The 24,156-nt window shown below is 38.2% G+C and overlaps 1 protein-coding gene across 3 annotated transcripts in view; it reads left to right on the forward strand.

The window, feature by feature from the left end:
* FHIT (fragile histidine triad diadenosine triphosphatase) overlaps nt 1–24,156 on the forward strand; it is a 613,787-nt gene that overhangs the window by 175,063 nt on the left and 414,568 nt on the right. For all 3 annotated transcript variants that reach the window (XM_055805410.1, XM_055805409.1, XM_055805411.1), the window contains one exon: nt 9,417–9,538. In XM_055805410.1, coding sequence (XP_055661385.1) covers nt 9,439–9,538 — 100 coding nt within the window. In that variant the 5' untranslated portion in view covers nt 9,417–9,438. The remainder of the gene's footprint in view (nt 1–9,416; nt 9,539–24,156) is intronic.

Below are 24,156 nucleotides of genomic sequence, written 5' to 3' on the forward strand. Positions count from 1 at the left end.
TTCATTTATTGTGTGTAACTTTGCACTCTTTACCTAAATTATAAGAAACAAACAAGTTGGCCTAATTTGTATTCTAAAATGCTTGCTATAGAAATGAATTTGACAACTACTTCTACGGCATTTAAAAATATTTATGCTCTCTACATCTGTTATGGATGGTATATCTCTTTTTGTATCTAGCTTGATACTGCATTTGTTGATTAACTTGTCAATGTGATTACTTTACAGTGTTGTTACAGAGCTGTTCTCTTCCTTTTAGATGTTTGTATCTTGGTCAACAAAAGACCTAGGTGTCTGGAAGTTTTAATTGTTTTGGGGTGGGTTGGGGCCTTTTTTTTGGTGGGGGAAGCTGTTTTTTTGGGGGGAGTGTTTGTTTTTCGGGATTTTGTTTTGGTATTATTATTTTTTTTTAAATGAAGATTTTAAAAGTCATGGCAATGACAGAAAAGATGACTAGGAAGATGAGAGGAAACGGAGTATAGGCTTACATACATGCACCTGTGTGTACCCACACATTAGCTTATCAGGTGCAGTAGATAAGCTGTTAAATGCTTGAAAAAGAACAATTTTGAAAAATAATGTATAAAGTTTACTTTAACAATAAATAAATAAATAAATAAATAAAAGGGAAAGGGAACCAAAGCAAATGAAGATCCAAAGGGAGGTAACAGGAAGATGTTTCAGTAGCATGTAAGGCTCCCTTTAAAAAGTAACTTGTCTATACTGGCATTTAAAATGGATCTGAGTTTTGCTTTATTCTGGGGGCTGTAAGTTCAGATCCCAATACAATTACTGTATGCTAGTATTGTATTTTATCTGTAGCTATTAAATACGCTAGGAGTGCTCTGTTTTCATTTTTTGCATCTTCCATTTTAATATATGATGTTGAGGGCTAGACTGGTTGTGCAAAGGGTGTTGAGACAGATTTAGAGGTATGCAGCTTTACCATCAGGCACCACAGGTGAAGACATATATCAACTCGGTGGTGGTGGACAAAGTGGGGAAAAAAAAGAGGTCTTGTACAGGAATAGTCAAACTGTCTGTTATCAGTACGGTTTTAGTCACAAAGCCAAAACACAGTACCACACAGGCTATGTGAAGAAAGTTAACCCCATCCCAGTCAGATCCAGTACAACTAGGAACAGACCCAGTAAGATTTGGAATATCTAGTTTTCATCAGGCCCTACTCAGGCCTCCTTCACATTCCTGCTTGAAGAAAGTTAACCCCATCCCAGTCAGATCCAGTACAACTAGGAACAGACCCAGTAAGATTTGGAACTATCTAGTTTTCATCAGGCCCTACTCAGGCCTCCTTCACATTCCTGCTCATGGTGCTACTGATGTGAACTCGAGCGTGCTGTGCTCAGGGTTGGGTGCTGCTTGGTTGGTAAGCTTTGTGTAGACACGTTCTTGGGTCCACTAGTGTAACCCAAAAGCTACAAACAAGCAACAGGAGAAAAGCGCAAAGGAAGGGATGATTCTCCTGGTGGTCACAGTCACACCCTAGGAGACTCGTCCATAACAGCAATACCAGGGCTTTCAGGTGCAAGGCTGTAAGATCAACACTGAGAGAGCAGAATGGAAAAATACTGTCCTAGAGGGACTGGGAAATGCTGCTGCAGCTTGGGTGAAAGGGACCAGCTGCAAGGGGAGGAAGGTGGGCTATGGGATTGAAAATGCTGACCCTTAGCATCACACGCGTTAAGGTGCTGAGGTACTATGCAAACAGACCGCAGTCTATTTTACTTCTGGGTATTTTAGCTTGATTGACCATGCTAAGAAAATAGCAATATATTTAAACAGTAATAATTTTGATGTTTTGTTCCCTGCTAGATTAAGCAGGGGAAGCCACGTGTAGTGAATTCAAGTCCATCATAATCTGTATATGACGTGAGAAATCGGTCCTTGTCAACATCGCCAGGACTGGTTGCATGCATCACATTTAATGGGCTTTCTGTTCAGTAGCTGCTGTGGGTGGCGAAAATGGAAAATAATCCACACAAGCTTTTCCTTTCAACCCCATGTAGAGCACTTAATACCATCCCCATGGAGAGAATCTAGGCTATGGCTGTCAAAGATACTTGAGCACCTTTTCTAGTTTTGTAATTCTTCTTGGCTTTTTCAGTACAGAAATAGCAGTAGTATGCGACAATTTGGCTCACTGAAAGGGAGAGGGATTTTTTTTTTTAATTAGAGGCCATTTTCTGAAACTGGAAGAACTCAAAATAAGTAGTTAAATCTTGTACAAGGGTGGGAGGGGAGAATGCTGGGCGATAAAGTGGCTCTAGGGACAAAGGCCTAGTAGAAAAACTGAGTGATTTTAGAATAAAATTATTTCTTATACTTTGATCAAAATGGAAAAACCTGGCTGCTAGGAACAAGGACATTCATTGCTATGTGCTTGAGTTAAATAAGTAATATCCTGAATTGTGTAGATTTCATCCTCACAAAGTGGCAGTGATGGGAAGGAATGAGTGAAAAATAATAAAGCATGAAGAGAGGGGAGATGGCATGCGGGGCAGTTCTTCATTGTACCATCACTTCTTGAATATGGTGCAGAATTCAGCTAAGTAGAAATATCACTTTCCACATAATCAAACCTTTTAGAGGGAAAAATGCCAAATGTGCATTTAAGGATACAGTTTTGTAGGATAGAGAGCAGCTTAGAAAATGTGATTGAAAAATCTGAACTTGGCCATAAATGTCATTTCCTGGCGAGTTACTTTGTTCCCTTAACTACAACGTGTGACACAAGTTGCCTTACCTTGCTAATAAATAAATATGCTAATAAAACAAAAAAAAATACCTTTTTTTTGTAAGATGTTAAAAAGATCAGCTAACTTGTTTTCATTTTGCCATATAAATTTTCACAGTTTTTACAGTGACAATTGAGTAGCAGAACCATAAGTGTCAAAATCAATGAACGGGTGACGTTAATATGGTAAAATGACAAACTAAAATGTAAGAATACTCCTCATAATGTTTCTAAAATATTCGTTTATATTAGGACAGAGATATAATGGTATTGTAATTGTTTTTCTTGAACATACACGTTTTAAGTTAGCAGCCCATTTTGCACTGTCTTGTGTTAGCCCCTTTACTATTGGATTTGTCGCTTTCCTAGAACAGTGCTCACGTGATTGCTCAGCAAAAGTCTTGAGCTTGGTTCCCAGCGGGTGGTGATCTCAACACCTTGTCATTAAGACAAGTAATGGCATGATAAAGAGGCATGTTGGAGTACCAGCACCATCTCAATTAAGCATCCAGTGGGGAGATCTATGGAGGCAGGAAGACAGCCTTTATAGTGCCATCACTCCTTACAGTCAGTACAGAAAAAGTAGTTCCCAACAGTATTCCAGGCTATTGGTCTCTGACTCTAGAGATGACATGTAACAACCAGACACCTACTCTGATGTCCTAGGGACCTGTTTTCAGGTGATCTTAATCTTCTCTTCAGAGTTCTCCCTGTGTATTTGGCACCAATGATTCTACAGCTTACGTTATTTAAAAATTGAAGCACAGAACAAAACCCCTAGCCCCCAAACCCAAATAAACTTGGAGAATTGAGAACTGTGTTTCAATTTCTTCTCAAAAACACATTAAATGTATAAGTAGTAATTATAAAGGCTAGGCAAATGCAATGTGCCCAGTTTTGAAATTTTACAAAACTGTAAAAATATGTGAAAATATTTCAGCGTATCTCAACATTTTTCTTAATTTTAACAGTCTTATTTTTCAGGGTACAATGTAGAATGCCAGTGTAATATTTTTTTTCTAGCACAGGTTATACAAATTTGAGATCTGTTCTGGCTGTAAAATTAGTCTACTTGCTGTGTTAGCCTTTAATACTATATTCCTACCTACAACTGCAAGAACACAGCTTGAAGGAAATTTAATTAGGAAAATGAGGCAGATGAAATAGGCAATGTAATGTATATGTGCAATACGAAGAAGAGTAAATACACTTTTCATCTGAATAGTCAGAATAGCAACTGTGTTAAACTGGGCTGAAATTTTACCAGAAATGGATTTCTTTCATTTTCTAACATTAGTATGTAATTGTTTTCCTTATTACTGGGGATTAGAAAGACTACTATCATTAAAGAAGGAGCATCTTTCACCAATTATATTTAGTTTCCGTTTTAGGTGGCAATGACCTCCTCTTTATGTGAAAAATGGAAATCCCTGGAGGCACAGACTTAGTGAGGCGATTTCCCCAATCAGCTGGGAAAAATTGTGCGAACGCTATTTGCATCTTATGACCTGCATGCATGCATCTCTACTGTATTGGTTTCTGCTTGTTTACAGGCCATTCAAGCAATAAGCAGGTAGTATTCATATGACTAAAAACTTGCTCTGCTGGTAGCAGTTTCCTGCCTCGCTGCACTCTGGAATATTCCAGCCTTGCTGCAGTGTGTTGCTGCACAGACACAGATTTTTCAGCTGTACCCATTACTCATTTCCCTAATATATTTTTTAGCATTTGTATTGGTTCTGAGCACAGATAATCATGCTTTTCAGAAAAACACAGAGGATCACAAGGGCAGAAAACAGCTTAAGTAATATATAATAGATCATGAATAAATGTTTCAGAAAAAAAATTCCCATAATCCCTTTTCAGAATTTGAGAGAACAGCACTGGAAACCCTGCAATATTACATAGCACAACCAATACAGCTGACACAATTGTTTGAAACACATGCTGTACTTAGTCCGAGTCAAGAGATAGTAATACATTATTCAGATATATTATTGTATAGGAAGCAAATAGAAAAGGTTATAATGTATTAATTAATCCTATGCGTGAGATCTAAAAATGTTCTAATAATTCTGGGTCAACCAAGTTGGGCTGTAACCTGATTCTTCAAACTGTTGCTTGGTGAGGTGTGAGGCCATTGCTTTTACTTTACTGAACCTTTCTGGACTTTTTTTAACAAGATGGCAGTGAAATAAGAAGCATGTGGTAGGTGTATTATGAATACATAGATTCTGTGGTGCACAGAATCTGTGTATGGATCCATTTAGCATTTGCTGAAAATGTATTTCTAGTTGTTTTTGAAGCATTGAAGATATTCATTGTAGTAGGTTTGCATGGAAAGGTTTTAGTAGCGGGAAGGCTACAGGAATGGCTTCTGTGAGAAGCTGCTGGAAGCTTCCCCCATGTCTGACAGAGCCAGCACCAGCGGGCTCCAAGACGGACCCGCTGCTGGCCAAGGCCGAGCCCATCGGCGACAGTGGTAGCACCTCTGAGATAACGTATCTAAAAAAGAGGGGAAAAAACCTGCGCAACAGCAATTGCGGCTGGGGAGAGCAGCGAGAATATGTGAGAGCAACAGCTCTGCAGGCACCAAAGGCCAGTGCAGGAGGAGGCAGGAGGGGCTCCAGGCGCCAGAGCAGAGATTCCCCGGCAGCCCGTGGTGAAGCCCACGGTGAGGCAGGCTGTGCCCCCAGCCCAGGGAGGTCCAGGGGGAGCAGATCCCCACCTGCAGCCCCGGGAGGGCCCCGGAGCAGGGGGATGCCCGAAGGAGGCTGTGAGCCGCGGGCAGCCCGCGCTGGAGCAGGGTTGTGGCAGGGCTTGTGCCCCCGCGGGGACCCCCGCTGGAGCCGGCTGTGCCGGAGGGACCCCCGCTGGAGCAGGGGCAGAGGGTGAGGACCCTGTCCCTGAGGAGGGGGGAGCAGCAGAGACAGAGTGTGATGGACTGACCCCAGCCCCGTTCCCTGCACCCCTGCGCCGCTGGGGAGGAGGAGGGAGAGAAAACCGGGGGTGAAGTTAAGCCCAGGAAGAAGGGAGGGGTGGGAGGAAGGTGTGTTTAGGTTTTGCTTTTTAGTTCTCATTATCCTGCTGTGATTTAAGTGGTAATAGACTAAATTAACTTTTCCCCAAGTTGAGTCTCTTTTGCCGGTGATGGTAATTGCTGTGTGATCTCCCTGTCCTTGTCTTGACCCTCGAGCCTTTCATTCTGTCTTCTCTCCCCTGTCCAGCTGAGGAGGGGAGTGATGGAGCGGCTTGGGGGGGGCACCTGGCATCCAGCTAGGGTCAGCCCACCCTATCCATCCATCAATACTGGAGAGCAATGATGACCTAAACTCTGTGGGTAATAATGTTGCACGTGTTTATCTTGGCAAATGTTTAATGTATTTATACAGGATGTCAACTCAACTGACATTTTTTTTTTTTTAAATCTGTCTTGAGGTATGAAAAAGCGTGTATGGCGTTCTTCTGATAGGGCCATCAGATATGCATTTTTCCCAGTAGGGTTAATTTTAACATAAATTATGTGATGAAATTATGGTCAGTAGCTGGTAGGGTCTAGATGATGGTGAATATCCTCAAGAGACACTTCTTATTTACGGTGTTTCTGTGGATTGCAGACATATTCTCTTTAGGTTCATTGGAGGTTACACTAACAGCCTGTGGTTATATAGGGATCTGTAGAGTCGTGGTCTTGATTTCCAGTTGTGAATAAGGTTCTTGGGCTGAGGGAATTCTGCCACTTCCTTGCGTGCCACAGGTTATCTGCTGGAGCAGTACCTACCAGCTATAGTGCTGTGCTCAACTTCAGGTAAACTCAAATGTCACTTTTGGAGTTTGGGTTCCATTCCATCATTCTGGTTCATTTTAACCACTGCTTCATGGCACTAGCTCTTCCCATTTTGAGATATTGAAAACTTTCTCATGAATTTAACATCTTTTGTTTGCAGATGTTGAATTGAGCTGTTAAGGCCAGATTAGTAGTCTGCCATTAAATCTAAATAGGAATCCAAATTCTGAGCGTTAAAAGGGGAGAGAGAAACAAATTTTTATCATATGGATAGTAGGATATTGGGTAGGATAGCAGGATGTTTATATATATAGTATAATATTTAGGATATGTAAATATTTAAGTCAAAAGAAAAGATCTTCATATTGGTTTTCTTGTTCAAATAAAAATGTGGTAATAATAAGCTTATGAACTCTCCAGTATGGCCCCTTTCTGTCACAAATCTACTACTTGCAGTGGTGTTTTGACTAAGCAAAACTTTTACCTCAGGGGATGCCCTTGCCCTTAACATGAAGCCTTTAACACAGCTTTAACCTTGGATCTTGTAATTATCAATATTTGTTCCATTCTGAAACTAATTTTGCAACATACACTTTAGAGTGGGATTTGGTTATTTTTAACAGTGAGTTTCAGAGTCCCCATTAATCTGATAAAGACCCATAGGAGATCCTAGTAATTTTAGATAGATAATTAGAATAGAAAAACATCAGCTCATCAATTTTCAGCTTTCCTGGAGTCTAAGTTGTTGAAGCATGGGACCGAGGCCTTTATTTCCAGTGTGATCAACCTTATCCTGCTGTGGTTTATTGTTTTTTGCTTATGGCAGCAAACAGCACTTGGTGATTATCAAAATCTCAGGTTCTCTGCCACCTGAAATTGAATTTCAAAGCATCAGATTTTAAAATCAGCATCTGTTATTTTGAAGCCTTGTTTCTGTGTTTAAGTCTGTTCTGTGTCTCTAGACAGTGCTTTGAGTTATCGGTAGCCTGGAAGACAGAAGAAGAAATGATCATTAGTACTTTTGTTTCTGTCCAGTGTATTGCTACATGCAATGGCAACTGTGGTGGTACGTTTGATTTTCCAGCTACCGGAGCAACTAGCTTACAGTTTCATCACTGGATGGTAGTCCTGGCTACTTAACGTGTTTCGCTCCTTTATCAGAAACACTTCATTGCAAAGAGACCCATGTCTCTCTATGGTATCATGTAGAACCATTCTTCTGTGTTTTAATCAGAATGAGAAACCCCTACAGGGGGTGTTGCTGATGGACTGCTTAAGAGAAATGAGGAGGATTGGTTGAAGTTTGTAATAGTTATTTTTTTCAGACATCAGCACAAGACAGCAGGTGTTTCCTCTGGTAAATGATTCTTCTAGTAGCTAAAGAGACTTGATTTTTGTATGTTGTTGCTTTTCAGGTTTAGTGTATGTTAAGGGACACATCTTCTCAGACATCTAATCTTCTGTTGACTTTATGGGAAAGAATAATTATATAATCTTTTCAGATCTTTGAATCAGGGATGGTTAATATCTCCCCTCTTCTATGGTCTGTTCAAGCATTTCCTTTCATCTGTGATTTTCAAAAATAAAACAAGACATGGTGTCTGCTTAGAGAATGGTTATTGCTTGAATATGTCATCTGACTGGTTACTGTATCCTATACTAATTTTATACATGGTTTTCTGGTAGAAAACCTGGCTAGATGCATCTGCTATCCTTAATCTAATTTAGTTAAGTTCTTCTGTGGAATCAGATTGCTAAAATGCCAGAACTTACTTCCAATGAACAAGCACTTCTCAGACACTTTCAAAGTGTGTGCACTTAGAGGGCGTTGTTATATGTATGCCCTTTTGTTGGAGCAGATACAAGGAGTGGGTCCTTAAATATGATAAATCTTTTAGACTAAGAACAAAGTTTGTGTCTTACCGAACACAGTAGGCTTGCAAGAAAAGAACTGCCGCAAAAGATCCTCCATGACTTTAACAGTATCTTTCCTCAGCTGAAGCAAATTATAAAACTGAATTTTCTGATTAGTCACTTTGTTCAAGTGAGGTAGTGTTAGTGTAATGCTTTCGATGTGTCTGAAGTATTGTCACATGAAATCTTTGTTACTTCATCTTTTACCCTGCAGTACCTTGGATATTTCTGATTGATGAAATACTTTAAATACTCTAGGGCTTAAAGACCTAAAATAGACACTGTTAGGATTGTGCCTTAGCTACTTAAGAAGGATTTTTATTCTCATCAGGACGAGTGAAAACTTCAGTGAATGAAAGTGGAAATCTTTGGCTTTCTTTCTGTAAGAGAAAATGTTGCACACAACTATTGATTGTCTTCACATTTCAGTTGCTCGAACTAGAAAGCATGCATGGAAAATGAGTAAATGTACTTTCCTTAATTTGTCAGTATTTCTTCAGTTGAGGTATTTAGGGAGGGATTGATTTAGAAAATGTGCCTTCTTTATTTTGTAAGTCCTGTGGGCATTGATTTGCATTGTGGCAAAGGGCATGTGGAATACTGTTCATGCTTCTCCGAGAACATATGACCCAAATGTATACAATGCAGAACAAATGAAAATGAGAGGGAGAAGTGACATCCTCTGTATAGAATTTTGTAGCCCTGCCAAAATGATGAGAAAAGGGTTTAAGAAATTATACGTAAGAGTTTTTCTTTGGAAAGAAAGCCTTTTCCACCACGCCTTCAAAGATGTGATACTTGTAGGAAAGCCTTGCCAACCCTTCCAAAACACCCAATGCCCTGGTGAGCCCAGGAGATGCTTTCTTTCAGAAGCTGCCTAAAACAATTTGGCTGTCTTATTCCTGTTGTTTGGGAAGGCAAAGTGAGTCCCTTAATTATCTTAACTATTGTCTTTTTCAGACCCTGAAGATTAACATTTATCATGCTGAGATTTGGGCAGCACCTCATTAAGCCCTCCGTGGTCTTCCTGAAGACTGAGCTCTCCTTTGCTCTGGTGAACCGCAAGCCGGTGGTCCCAGGACGTATCCTTCCAAGCAGCGCCTTGATGATGGGTGCCGGCGCTCTGGGGAAAACGGGAGAAGCTCGGTGCGCTTTGAAGACCAGGTAGGATGGTGTGTGGGTTTATTCTGAAACCAGGCAGTGGAACGTAATACACTTGATCGGTGTTGCAGAATTGCCGAAAATGGTTGCTTAGCAACTGTGACCTCAGAGGTGAATTTCTATTGACCTTTTCATCACAGAAGATGTATAAACAACCAGGTGCTACTAAAAGCATTTTAAAGTGTATCTGAGAAAGTACTGTTTAAATTTCATATTATGCTAAATAGCACATCCTGCTTCCTTTTTAATAATGTCACTTATTTTTAGATGTGGTAACTTCTTTACAGCAGATTTTCGAATTCTCCTAACTAAAGGTACACAATTTGGCAAATGGCAGCACAATCCTGTATAGACTCATAGAATCCTTTAGTTTGGAAAAGGCCTTTAAGGTCATCGAGTCCAACCGTTAATGAAGACTGTTATGAAGACTCTTATTTTTTGGGGACAGATTGATTAATTTAGGTAGGAATAGATTAAATAAACCATCTGTATAGTGCGCACATTTTCTCAGGAAAAAATGAAGCCTCATGTTGCAAGTAAAGTTCTCATTAGAAACTGTATAGGAACTTGATTCTGCAAGCTCCTAAATGTACCTATTTAGTGTATTTTGTAGTGTGGCATGTTATTTTCCAGTCAAAACTTTGCTGCTGTGTAACTTGTGCTGATTTCAGTGGCTGGAGGTGGAATTCTTCAGAAATACTCAAGGCTGAACATTTCCATTGAGGTCCATGGTAAAATTTTAGTAGGGAGTCAGTTAGGCAATGGCTGAATGTATTTTGGGAAGAGTCATCTGAAGCTTATTAGAAGCTTTCTTGTTCTTCTGTATTTTTATGTTTTCTTTCATAATTTAATGTGTAATTTATAATTTGTAAGTTTTAATATATTTTGTTAGACCCGTAAATGTGTTTTGTCTAAAACGTGAGACCTTTCTCTTCTCCTGCCACTTCTGTAGATTATAGTTGTTTGATACAGAATCAATATAGAACTTCTCTCTACACCTGCTTTGAATGGTGTCTGTTTGTACCACTAGTCAGACCTTTTGGTTATAAGGTCTACGCATCTTTATGCATTTATAGAAACTTTAAAATATTCCCATCTTACCAATATATTGCAGTGAATTAAGTGAACAGTTCTTCTCAACTTCATGTTTCTGAAGTATCTGATGTAAATCAATGTCATTTATAGATTTGTCCTAAAAAAAACCCCAACATTTTCAAAGCTTTCTAAAGACGGTATCACATCAGTGACTCTAAGATGCAGAGCCTGTAAACACCTGAGCAGAATGTTGGTATACGCATTGTCCAGATCAGAGAGTAAATAAAATGTTATCTGTACTGTGTGTGGAAGTTTGAAGAAAAAAAAAAAAAAGTTAATGATTTTTTTTAATTAATCAGTTAAGTGAACAATTGAAGCTGTTGTTAAAAATAAGAGTTATTTCAGATGAAAGATCCTTGTTTTAAAGTTTTGTGAGCACCTGGCAATGACAATTTAAGGAGCCTATAAAACTTAATTATTACAAGCTTCTTTCCTTCTTAAATAATTAAAGATTATAAACTCTAGTTGTACAGCTATTGCTGTTTGGCAGATAATTTTTTTTGCTCAGGTTTAGCTTTGTTATCCCATAATGAGTACTGCAGCATATTTTATAGTGTCACATTGTTTTAATAGCTCGTGTTGTAATATATGATGTAGTCTTTGTTTCTCCATTGAGTAACTGTTCAGGTAATAAAACCCCAACCCTTTCCCTTTCTCATTGCAGTAACAAAAAATTAGAAAAGATCTTGATGCAAAGGCTACAATACAGTGTGTAAAATAGAGCAATTTGCAGTTGTAAGCCTTTAAAACGTCTGTATAATGCAGCATTCATCTTGAGACCTGGCAGTAACAAGTGTATTTTCTTTGTTTTATTGCAATAATTTTATCTGCCTCATCATTGGCACACTTGTGACATCCCTTTTCATTTCTTTATTCAAGTAGAAAATAAAATTTTAATGTGTGTGAATTAGAGAGACAAAGGAAATCAGTTTGAAAGCCAGCTCACTCCAGGTGGTGGCTTTAATTAACTGGTAAGGTTGAAATTCCATCTTGAAACAGAACGTAGGATTGGAACTGTGAATTTGCTTTAATAGTTTTAAAATAAGGCTATACTCTGGAAAAAAATCAGTCAAAATTGTCTCGTGGAGTTCAGTGTTTGTGATTTGAGCAATGCCAAAGCATGCTTGTTCAGTTAACACATTACAAAGTTTTGTTTTGTTTATCTCCAGCTGCCAATCCCATGCATTCAGCTTGACACTTGAAAGTCAAACTGTGCTAATAGTAACTAAGAGCAGGAATAGGAATAACATGCTATCCATGGTAAGGGAAGAGTTCCCCCATTCCTGGCGAGAGCCGCCTCATTTGCCTCAGCATTAGACTTCTGTCTAATGAGTTCATGGATACAGGAACTTGTTTGTAATGAGATTCCTTTGAGCAGTTTTTGCAGATTCTTGAACAGGAAGCAACTTGGTTCTCACTATTGAGTAGGGGATAGCTGGCATTAAACTGGAATCTCTGCTGTGTAAGCAAAAATACATGCATGTGTTTGACAATAGTAGCAAACTTGTTCACCTCTTTTGGCACTACCAAATGGAGAGGGACAGGTACACGTGGTCAGGGTGCAGGATTAGTGCGTGTTCCCCTCAGGACATCCAGTCCCTTTGCTGTCACCTAACAGGGAAATGGTTAAAGGCTCAGAGATGTCTGACCAGAGTCTGTCTGAAGACATCAAGTCACTCAACAGAATGAGGAATGCATACCTGCCCTGTTCTTGCATGTAGGTCAAAGGAGAAGATTGGGGCTTGCCTGCCCCTTTCCACTTGTCTTTCTTAGACTGGCCAGGCACGTGGTATTTGAGACAGTCTTGATTAATGATATATTGGATGTTGGGGTGTGTTTTTACATTCGTTTTCTCTTTTGTACAGAAATGGTATGATTTTGTTTTATTAATGCCTGTGAACTGTTATGGAGCCAAGAGTCTAGGTGGGAATACTGCATGCAGTGCACATCTTAGCAGTCAGCGTGGGAGTGAGGAGGAGGTGAGCTGGTTATTCTGTAAGCTTGCTGGGATTTGTACACTTATGCAGGTACTAATAACATTTTCTATGAAAAGCAGAGTCCGTGTGTCCTCTAAGTTCTTTTACCTTGCTGCTTTGCAAAGAGTGATTGTGAAAGAAGTCATTTGTGGCTCCCTTGAACAGCTATGTAGTTGTTTCAGAGGAGATAGGTATTCACTAGCTGGAATAGTGCAGGGAGGGATGTATTTGTAGTCAGCAAATGCATTGTTTCTGTCACACAAAAGGCACAAGATAAACTGTATCATCTCATGTAACCAGCATGAGCTAAGCTTCTACTTGTTTTCCTACTTATTTCATTCAGAGCCTTGCTGCTTCCATAGTTCAGAGCAGAACTGTTGTGTCTTTTAAAGAAAATCCATCTGCTCTTTGACATGGACTTTTTGCTCTTTAATACGGTAGAAAATACCTTGTGAATGACCTACTTTATTGTTGTTTTCCTCACTGTATGCCGTAACTTTACATGGCTTTGCTCATTTCTTCAATAAGCATGAACTTTCATTAACACCGCCTTTCTCATTGCATTGTGCAGGATACTTGCTTTCATCTTGTGTTAAAGATGAAAAATTAATTTGAACATTAGTAGAATCCATTTGGGGACTATGACTTTTTATTATAAATACAATTATTCATTTTTTATGTCCATTTTTTTTTTTTTTTCAGTAGACAAGGTATTGATCTTTAGATTTGTCTTCAGGATGCCAGAAGAAGAACTAGCACAAAAGGAACACGGCATTTGTAAATTGATTGAATGCAATATGTAATGATAGAGACAAACATCAGATCTATGGCAATACTATATTATACAAAGCATTTTTCTACAGTTTATTGAACTGGTTATTAAAAAGAACAGGCTTTCCAGCTGGGAACAATGAGCTGAGGGTTATCAGGACCAAACAATTTTATAGAAATTTGTGGTGAACAGTTTGGCTCCTTCAGTATGTGCACATATATGTGTGTATAATAAATTAGAATAAACATTTGACAATAACTTTTCATCTGGGATTGATTATGAAAAGCTTTTTCCAATCAAAAAAGTAAAACCAAAACAAAAAACCAACTCCCCCCAAAGGCACTGTTTAACTGTTGTATACTGAATTTTGCTGGACTGTGTGGTATTGCTATTTCCACAGAGATCTAGTGTTTCTCACCAGAAAGTACTCTGGTTGTGGGGAACAGACCATACATAAAAAGTCAAAGCATGTGATATTTTCTGGCAACTTCATCACTATATGAGGTTAATGGTCATAATTTGTTGCCGAGACAGCGTACTGTATTGTGAGTTACTGCAGCTTGTTCCTTTTATTAATGAGTAGAGAAAACATTAGTTGAACCAGATGCTCCTTCAAAGACTTGATAACACCCTATGCTGCCATGTAATTGTTCTGGATCTGTTGCATGGGTGGGATGGGATCCAGGGTCAGGCAATATAAGAATAGCATCTGCTTTGCTGTACGATTTGTCTGTTTGTGAGCTTCCCTGTCATATGCTGTCAGAATTGCTGTATTACTTGAGACTGACATATTCTGTATTGTCACAAATGTTGTGACAATGCTTTTCTTAAAAGATTTGCAGTTAAAAAGAAATAATCCTTTTGATTAGTACTGTTTATTAATATATTTAAAAAAAAATAATTTAGTTAAAAGTCCTGACAAAATTTCCATTGAAGATAGCACACTGGCTCTGGAAACAACAGTAGTATTCTCTTACAAGTTTGGTTGGAAATCATGTGGTTTAGTATGTATATGAAATTCTAATTCTTCATAAAGTTACAGAGCTGCTTTTTATTGTGATTTAGGTATTTTGTACATTGCACATTTATCACATCTGTATTTATGCTATGTAATTATGAATTTTATAGGTTTTAGCCTAAACAAGTGTTAATATTTGCCATAAAACTAAGATTTAGAAAATAAAATTCAGTTATATTGCAGAATATGTAAATTTTCATTTACATATCGCAATAATGTACACTGCATTGTTACAACTTCACATTACAAATATCAAACCCTGTGGGAAAGTACTCTTTAGCGCTTATTACAGAAGCTTTGTATGCCTTACTATTATTATTAGTTTGCTTTAGTGCAATGCTAAGGAGCAGTCATGCTTCTTTTAGCTCTTTATCAAAGAGCTAAAAATAAGGGGGTTTGGTAAAGACTCTGTAAGCTAAATATGATGCTAGAGATAGCCAGGGTCTCACGTGGAGACAGAAAATGTTTGTTACCCTGTGGAGTGAACTACTTACATGATTTTCCCAAAATGTATAGTTAAGTCTAGAAGACAGTACTAGGAAGAGGATAAGTACCTTTTCTGGTGTAGAAAAGACCTCCTGAATGGAAGAACAAATGTAAATGATGGATCTTTTGTGAAAATGTGGGGGAAGTATAGACTTTATTTCTTTATCAGGAATGCTAACAGATTCAGACTTACTTTCTATATTGTCAGTGTTTGCCAAATTCTTTGTGAGATACCAGTCTGAAGCTGTTGACCATCAGTGGAAGGTCCCAAGTTTTTTTTTCCCCCCCTCAAATCCCAAATAAAGCTGTTCCATAACTTTTCCCTTTATGATCAGTCCTGGTCCCTCATCTACTTGCACAAATGAGAGTAAGAAAACCAGTTCCTGTGCTTAATAATTTTTCGCTAAATTAAACTATATTGTGTAGAGGGTAAGGAGTGGGACTGGACCTTGGCAGCAGCCAGCGAGTATATCAGCTTCACTTCTCAAGCTACCTTCTGGGAAAAAAGGTTCTCTTCAAACAACCCAAAGAATGACTGCTCTGCTCTGTGTATGCAAACCACTTGAATTTAGTGGTGATAGAGAGGCCAGTTAATTATCTCAGAGCTGCAGTCATTTTGTTTGCGGTCTACAAACAAAGGCATGGTGGTTGACTCGCATTAAGAAATGCTGCTTCTGAAGATAATAGATTCAGGGCTCTGTGCACAAAAGCTTATCTGTCTCCCTTATTTGTGGGGGTGAAGTTCAACTGTATGATTTGGTCTGATAAAAATTCTCTCCCTTCCGATCTTGTCTGACTTGAAAGGTACTCACTGTTGAAGGAGAATGTACTTCACCATAAGGATTTATTTATTCTGTTTGCATTGTTACTGTTGCGTTAAATATAACGGAGTTGATGAAAATCCCATTCTAAATGCTTTGTGCCAGTTTTTCAAATGGAAATAAAAAAAAATAATGAAATCACAACTAATTTTTGCTGAATTGCAAATGGAGTAAGTTACCAACTAAATTACTCATTTGCATGCATTCCAGTTAGCGATAAGAATTTCTCAGATTGTAGCACAACCTACACTGGAAGAGATATTAAAAAGCTGTAGCAGTAGCTCCTAGGCTGGAGCTTGGTGCATCTTACCAAAGGCCATGGAGGGATGAGCAGTGTCTTAGTGATGTGTTCAACTGACCTTCAAACCTAGCTGTATGGATAGTAATGAGATCTCTGAAAAATAAGCTCGTAAACTGTGTGTCATAATGGGTTCGATCTGTGCAATTAAATTTCTTGGCTACTTTGCTAACACATGCTGAAATGCGGCTAAAAAATTCTAATTCCATTGTCATCTAATCCTTTTTATTCACCTGTTTGTCATCATCGTTATTTGGAACTTATAAATGACTTAAAGAAAACCATATTATGAATGAACCTCTCCACCGCTTTGTGTGTTTCAGGGGCACTCACGGTACAATTTTGAAGGTGTGCTACTCATGTATGTCCTCTAAAAGTGGAACTGCTTGTCCTCACAAGCTCCAGGGACACGCAGAAGAAATTTTGAAACCTAGTCCATGAGTCCCTTCATTGTGGGGGGTTAAGTACATTCTGCATACTTACACTGTGCCCATAAAGAACACTGTGGAAAGCCTGTTCCTGTCATCGTGAAAAAATGTAAACCATCTAAATTTTAGATCAGTTGACTGATGATGGCTATAGAAGATCAAATTTCACAGAAACTGCCTACTGTCTTCCCAATGTTGTGATTTTTATTTTTATGACATAATTGTTGAGACCCTATTTTGTATGAAAGCAGCTGATTTTTTGATGGTTGAAAATACTTGCTTAAATTTACATTCATATTTCACTGAGTGTTAGGTTAGTTACAGCCTCCCATTTTGTCATTTTTACCTTCATTAACAACTTGCAAAGCATGTTAGCATTTTCACATTGACTTAAAGCTATGGTTTTGTAGTAACTGACTTAAGTGAATTTACTTTGAGGTTCCTCTCACTGGAGTGACAGAGATATCTGGGAAAAAAGTTTACCCATTCTTATTTCAGCATAGCAAGAGACCTGGCTAAATGTTTAGTGAAAAAGCCTCATCCTAAGGAGCTGGAAGAAGTCAAGTTTAAAAGACAGGGGCAAAGCTGTGTAGAAGGAAGTAAAATAAAAAGGTAGCAAACTTCTGTATGAAAAGTGGCAGGGAAACTGAGGTAGGTTTCAGAAAAAGTAAAATGTTTCCTTTGAGATGTAACACAATAATTGGCATTCTTGGTTATAAAACTGTGAAGTCCTGTTCATAAGTAATGAATATTTTTGGTCCAGGAGATGTTTTCTAGTCTAGTACAGAGCAAATTTGTAATTGGTGTGGTTATGGAACGAACCTGTAATTTTATCCTTTTCATCACACCAGGAAACCCAAACAAACTCAACAGCCATAAATGGACAACAGATAACAGATACAAAGGAGGTGATTGCTGCTGTTGCTGTTTTTCCACTATAGAAAATGTAAGTGCTTGCATCAATAGCAGATAGCCATGTGCTTTGCATTCAGGTACCAACTACCATGAGCTTTCTAAAAGAAAGGAATAAAAAGATATTTTTTTTTCCTCAGTACATAACTGGATTTAAATTCAGCTTTTTTCACTCTTGTTTTAAGTAGTTTCTGGGTAATGAAGGGGGTGACAGTTACAAGCCATTCTCGTTACAGTTTGTGCATGCCTAGGACCTTTTGTCCTCAACAGAGCCATCAGAATGTGGTATGCAGCACACACACAGTTAACTAAGTCTGGGCAAGGTATTGCATGGATTGCTCTTATGGCAGAATATAATTAAAAGAGATGATTGGAATACATGGTTATTCATAATAGATGTCACACAATTACCATAAGTAATGCAATACATCCAAAATCTCCATTTGTAATGAAAATAGATTTGCTGGAAAGTCAATTGGAATTTTCATTTATTGCTTATTGTTTCTAGCATATTGGAATATTTTGTGCTACTCAGTGTAATACAACTATGTGTTTTTTTCAAGTAAATAGTTTTCAGAGGCATCTGATACTAACGTCCTTCTGCAGCTCCTGAGAGGAGATGTAGAGATACAATGTTAAACTGTCATCTCATCTATTTGCTGTGAAGAGCCTAATATGTAGCATTTTTCTTGTGAAACATACCTTAATATTCCCTGGTGTACCATAATTATAATCTAATGAAGATATTTCATAATTTCAGAAGTAATCATCATCATATATTTAAAGGACTTGTGTTGTGGTTTAACACCAGCTGACAGCTAAGCCACCACTCACTCACTTCCCCAGTGCGATGCAGGGGAGAATGGGAAGGGCAAAAGTGAGAAAACTCATGGACTGAAGATAAAGACAGTTTAATAGGCAAAACAAAAGCCATGTGAACAAGCAAAGCAAAATGAAGAATTTATTAGCTGCTTCCCATGGGCAGGCAAGTGTTCAGCCATCCCCAGGAAAACAGGGCTTTGTTATGTGCAGTGGTTACTTGGGAAGACAAATGCTGTAACTCCGAATGTGTGGGCCCCTCTCCTCCTTCCCCCAGCTTTACATGCTGAGCATGACGCCATATGGTGTGGGACATCCCTTGGGTCAGCTGTCCCGGCTGTGTCCCCTCCCGACCCCTTGTGCCCCCCCAGCCTCCTCACTGCTGGGGGGGGGCGGGTGGGGTGAGGAGCAGAGAAGCCCTTGGCGCTCTCTAAGCGCTGCCCAGCAGTAACGAAAACATCGGTGTGTTACCAACGCTGCGTCCAGCACAAATCAAATCCAATCCAGCTGTATACTAGCTACTATGAAGAAAATTAACTCTGTCCCAGGCAAAATCATTGCAATCTCCAACAGTGAAGAAGGGAAAAAAGGGCATGCCATGTAAATGAAAAATAAACAGGAATGCTCGCTAAACATATAGAAATGAAGGAATAGTGTGCTGTGGTGTGCCTTCCTCATACCTTCACCAGGGCATAAATAATGCCATAGGCTAATCTCTTCAGACTACCTGGTGCAGGTGTCAGTCCTTTGAGAGGAAATCCAATTTACTCTATTCTCCCAGTAAGTGCAGACACAGAGGTCTGAAGAGAGTCCAGTCACCAATACAGATTTATTAGGAGGCAGCTTAAGGAAAACTGTTCACAAAAGGAATATTTTGAAAACAATTGCTTTATTCTGAAGCATTACTAGACTTCTGGATACACATGCAAAATAACTGAGTTATGAGATGCAAGGCCCTGACTCTGTTGAGCTTTATCCCTTCTTTTATCTGTTGTTTTTTAGAGTTCTTCCCCTTCTTCTTTTCCTCCTCTCCACTCCCGTAGCAGTTAACTCATGCCCAGTGGTGTGCTTTCCTTCACTGCCTGCTCAAGGAGGTAGCACATACAGTATCTCCCACTTTGCTGCATGCTCAAGGCTGCTTGGTTGTGCTCCTTCAATTGTTTAGGAGATCTTTGCTAATTGGGTAAATTATGTATTAATAATTTGTCTTGTGTAAAGTTATAGATGAACATAGTAGACAATGGAGGCTTTGTTGTAAAATGATGCTACAGTAGGAAATGAATGCATAATTCAGTGATACAGGTGTTTTCACTTTATCTCTCATACAGTATCTAGATTTCTAAGGTTGCACATGTGTGTAGTCTGCTGTTCATTTTCTAATGTATTTTGCTTTTTGATGTTCCTTGTAACCTGTGACTTCTACTGTTTCTGATCAAAACAGCAGAAGTCTTAGAGTGAGCTCTTGAGCAGATGTTCATGTTGTACAATAAAAGTTGAGAATTCCCCTACTGATACTCTTTAGTTTAACATCATATTGTATGCAGATGAGTGACCTCTCTACAGAAGCTGCTAAAGAACAGTTAGTTTTAGTTCAGAATTTATTATCTTTACCAGTTAATAACTGGAAATGCATTGAGATGACCTCATTGCTCCTTGTTTCATAGAATTAGAAATTGTGTGTGACAAGTATGAGTTTGAATAGGTGAATCTGGAAATTCTGCTTTTTAGCGCAGTCTGGTCTGATGAACATGTAGCCAAATACAAGGTTTTGCTCTGATGTGTACGTAAAAATGCAACTATTTATGAATGTATTTTGAAAATGTGTCATTGTGTGCTTCTGTAGTTCTTTGTCTGCCTCTCCCAGGTAGAATTTGCCTGGTTGCAGGGAAAGAATATATGGCACAGATTATATATTTATATCATGCCATAGAAATTAACATTGCCAGAATTCAGGCATTGCAGTTGAATCACTATAAGTGCACATTTCAGCAACACTTTCTTAGGCTCAGTTTTATTAATCTCATTTGGTATTTAGTTCACATTGCTCATTCATACTCTGAGGATAAAGTTTAGCCAAAATATTGTAATGATATAGTTGAGCAGATAAATGGCATTCCAAGTCAGGAAGAAACCCAGACCTCAGTTGTGAAAACAGTGCATTTCTGTTGATGCTATTGAATTCAAAATCATGTGTGATATGGGGAGCAAGAGGAAGAAGGGAAAAGCAGAGAAAGGGGAGAGAGAATTAGATTTATGTTTGCCATCTTAATTTTGCCCTTTCAGGTGCATCTGGGTGCTGTTTGTATACGGTTACACAGCTGCTTCTTCGGCACACGTCTTTTTTCTTCATGTTTGGTGGTGGTGGTGAATAAGCTCATGAAGAGTCTTGATTTCAGAATCTTTAAGAGCTCAAAATGTAGTGAGACTTGTGATAACATTACAAGGAATATAAAAGAAGTTGTCAGAATGATTTTGCCAGAGGAAGCTGAAAAATGACTTGATCATATGTCTGTATATAGGAACAATTTTTCCAGCAATATATAAAAGTCTTAGCCTAGCAAAGGCATTAATAGGAGATGTAGCCATACATTTAAAGCTAGAGATACATGAACTATAAGCAGTGATTTTTATTTTATTTTTTAAGTATTGAGAGTAATTCAGTGACTGAAAGAAACTGCTGGAATTGAGGTGCATTTATTATTATTTGGTACTTTGAAATCAAGATTGGACTTCTCTTTAAGGTTAATAAGATGCTATTATCTTCATGGAGGAATGATAATGATGGAATCTGTTAGCTGGAGGATATCAGAATAATTTATCTCTTTCTCACTGGCTGAATGACATGGACAGTTCATGGGACAACAATGAGCTGTGACTTTTTTTTCCATTCTCAAGTCTTCAAAATGAAATCTCATCTTCCTTACAAGAAAGATTGATATAAGAAGGAAGGAAAAGATTTGCGTTAGGAACTGAAGTCAAGATATTTGGATAACCTTTCACAGAGGAGGTGGGTCTTACTTTTGAAGGGATATCATTTAACTTTGAAATCAGTAGTAGAGAATTACAAACAAAACAGCTTTATTGACCTGCAACTTGAAATTCCTGCCAGGAGCTTGGAAGGGAACATAAAGTTGTGTTGTTAACTGTCTATTAATAGCTAATTTAGAATTTGTTACACATCTGCCTAATTTGTGTATTATTGGTTGTATTTCTTTACGTCTACACACCTAATATAACTTCTGTTAGCTGTATCCAGTGTGTAGCAAAATTGAATTAATTTGAACTGTATCTGAAATAAAGATCAACGTTTTGGGATTTTAATTTTGCCTATTCATGAGGACATAGCAGGATACCTCTGCCAAGCATTACCTATCTGTTGAATGTCTGGGTACAAGGACCGCCCAGCAATGTTGAAAACAGCCTGAAACTTCCTTGTTAGAGCCAAATGCCTTGTGTCTCAATGTTCTATTGACATTTTTGGCAGAAGGTCCACCTATCATGTTTGCAAAATGAAATTACATGGTATGCCCCCATGTCTGCCCCCAATTACTTTAACTCCAGGTAGTGCAAATGAAAGACAAAATGAAAGCAAATTTTTTAACATACTAAATTTTGCATAGCCCTATTGTGGTGGAGGGAAATTATGTCAGGAGCAAGAACTTTATAAGCACTTTGGAATAAGTTCAATGTATTTTTCAATGACTCTCCTTAAAAAAAATTAGTGAGAGACTTCAGACATGGCTGCTTATATAGAATTGCAGAGGAACTAGTAGAGTATTGTGAGAATGTTTGTTGTTTAGGGTATTCTCTTTCTGCAGTCATTTTGAATGAATGTAAAACATAGAATTGCCACCCTTCTTAGGTAGTAGGAAGACTTTAGAAAAAAAAAAAAAGGCAAAAAAAGCCACCTAATTGGTATCCAGTCATGTGGAAGGATGCTAATGACATCTCTGCTCAATTAACGTTTCCTTACTATGACCCTATCAATATTAATAAAGTAAGTTATACTTGCTGGTCTTTCAAAAAAAATTCTGAATCTGACCTGGAGAACATTCATCACAAAAATATTGTGGAGTTGTATAACCCTATTTTTATCTTACTCTGAAAACTGTGATGTTAATGGAACACTGCTGACTCAGCATGATATTTCGGTGATGTTATTTTAGCTTAGCAAACAGTGAAAGTCTCACTTTTTTCTCTCCAGTTCCTTAACAAAATAAAATGCAATGCATTTAATATTGATTATGACTTGCTTATAAATACCATATGGTACTGAATCATTTTTTTAAATGTGGAGAAACATGCTTCTTACATGAAAGATAGGCATTAGCTGAAAGGAACCGGTGCAATCAGATGTTTGCAGAAAGCAAAACCAAGAAACAGCTTACAATAGCTTTTATGTATTCAGTTGAAAGAGAAAAATTGGAGAGAATTTTGAACTAAACTGAACTGCTTTCCTTAATGTTTATAACATCTGGCTTGGTTTTTATCACGTGGCTCAACTAGTAATCTATGCTTGATTTTTACACCATTAAAAGTTGGAAGAAATATTTTAGTTCAGTTACAGTCGTTAATAATAATGGAGTTGGTGCAGATCTTATTCAGACTGGAGCACCATAGAAAAAAAAAATAGGACTGTGCATGTTAGAAAGCATATCAGGCTCAGGTTAGCCTCTGAAGATGGGAATAATGCATGGAAATAATGAATTTTATTTAGGGAGCGAGGGGCTGTAGCACTGTGTGCAGATATGTATTTCTGTGCTGTGCTCCTTCACTTGCATGTAAAGGTCTCTTCTGATGATTTTTTAATAACATTTGTTACTACTTTATATATAAATCTTAAACTTTTTTGATCCAATTTGAAGCTGTGGGGGCACAAGAAGTCAAGTTGAGATTTTTTTTTTCCTGTATGTGTGAATGGTACACCTAATACAAACCTCTAGTAAGGGTCTAGGTCAGACTTTATTCATCCTTAAACAAGAAAAACCTGATCCATTTATATGGCGCTCACAGCAGTATTGTTTGTTTTAGTCTAACTCTGATATGTAGTGTGGATTCTTTATTCTAGCTGATGACTGTATGTTTTTCAACAGTCATCACTCTCTTAGAAGCCCACGGATGTATCTGCTCATTCGTGTGTTTACAGTGCTTGCAGAGTAGAGGATAGTCTGTAAACCTGACTAGAAATGCAAGGGGGTTTAATACTCCTAAATTAAATAACAGGATGCATAATGATGAGTATTTTGATGTGAAATTGATGAGTCTGACACTGCTAAATGAAAGAGAAAAAAAATAGTATTTCAACCAACCAGTAGAAATACAAGGGCCTATTCTGTGCAATGTTGGATTGCTGTTGTGCCTATATATATTCCAAAAAGTACAGCTTTTGAGATGTTCCTTTAATTCTCTCAACATTTGGAGGGTGGGGTCAGGGGAAGGGCAGCGATGTGCGGTCCAGCTTTGAGTATGTTCTTATATCCTCCTTAACCTTTAACTGTCACATTGGTGGTACCTGAATGAATCTAACTTTGTACCTCAGCTGAATTGTTGTCCATAGGGGATCATTTTATATTGCCTACAAGGTATCAGAGTAAAGAAGATAATGTGATTTGATGATTGTGTTTTGTCATGATTGAAAAGGCACAGAGCGATGCTCAGTTTGTCTTTTTACATAATGAAAACCAAATCAGAATTGTCATCTGATCTGTCTGAGGATTCGGCAGCAATAACTGTCTTCCGTCTCATTACTTCCCCTTCCCTTTTGAAACTTTTTAATCTTTGCAAGAAAAATTGGGAAGTGTTATAGATCTCAAGTGTTTGTTGTGCCCATTTACTTACTTATGCACAACTAAAGGGTACATACTTCTAAAATCTCTTCACTGAAATGGTGATTTTGTGAGGAGATGAAATGGTT

Source organism: Falco peregrinus, chromosome 5 (genome assembly GCF_023634155.1).
Source record: "Falco peregrinus isolate bFalPer1 chromosome 5, bFalPer1.pri, whole genome shotgun sequence".
NCBI lineage: Eukaryota > Metazoa > Chordata > Aves > Falconiformes > Falconidae > Falco > Falco peregrinus.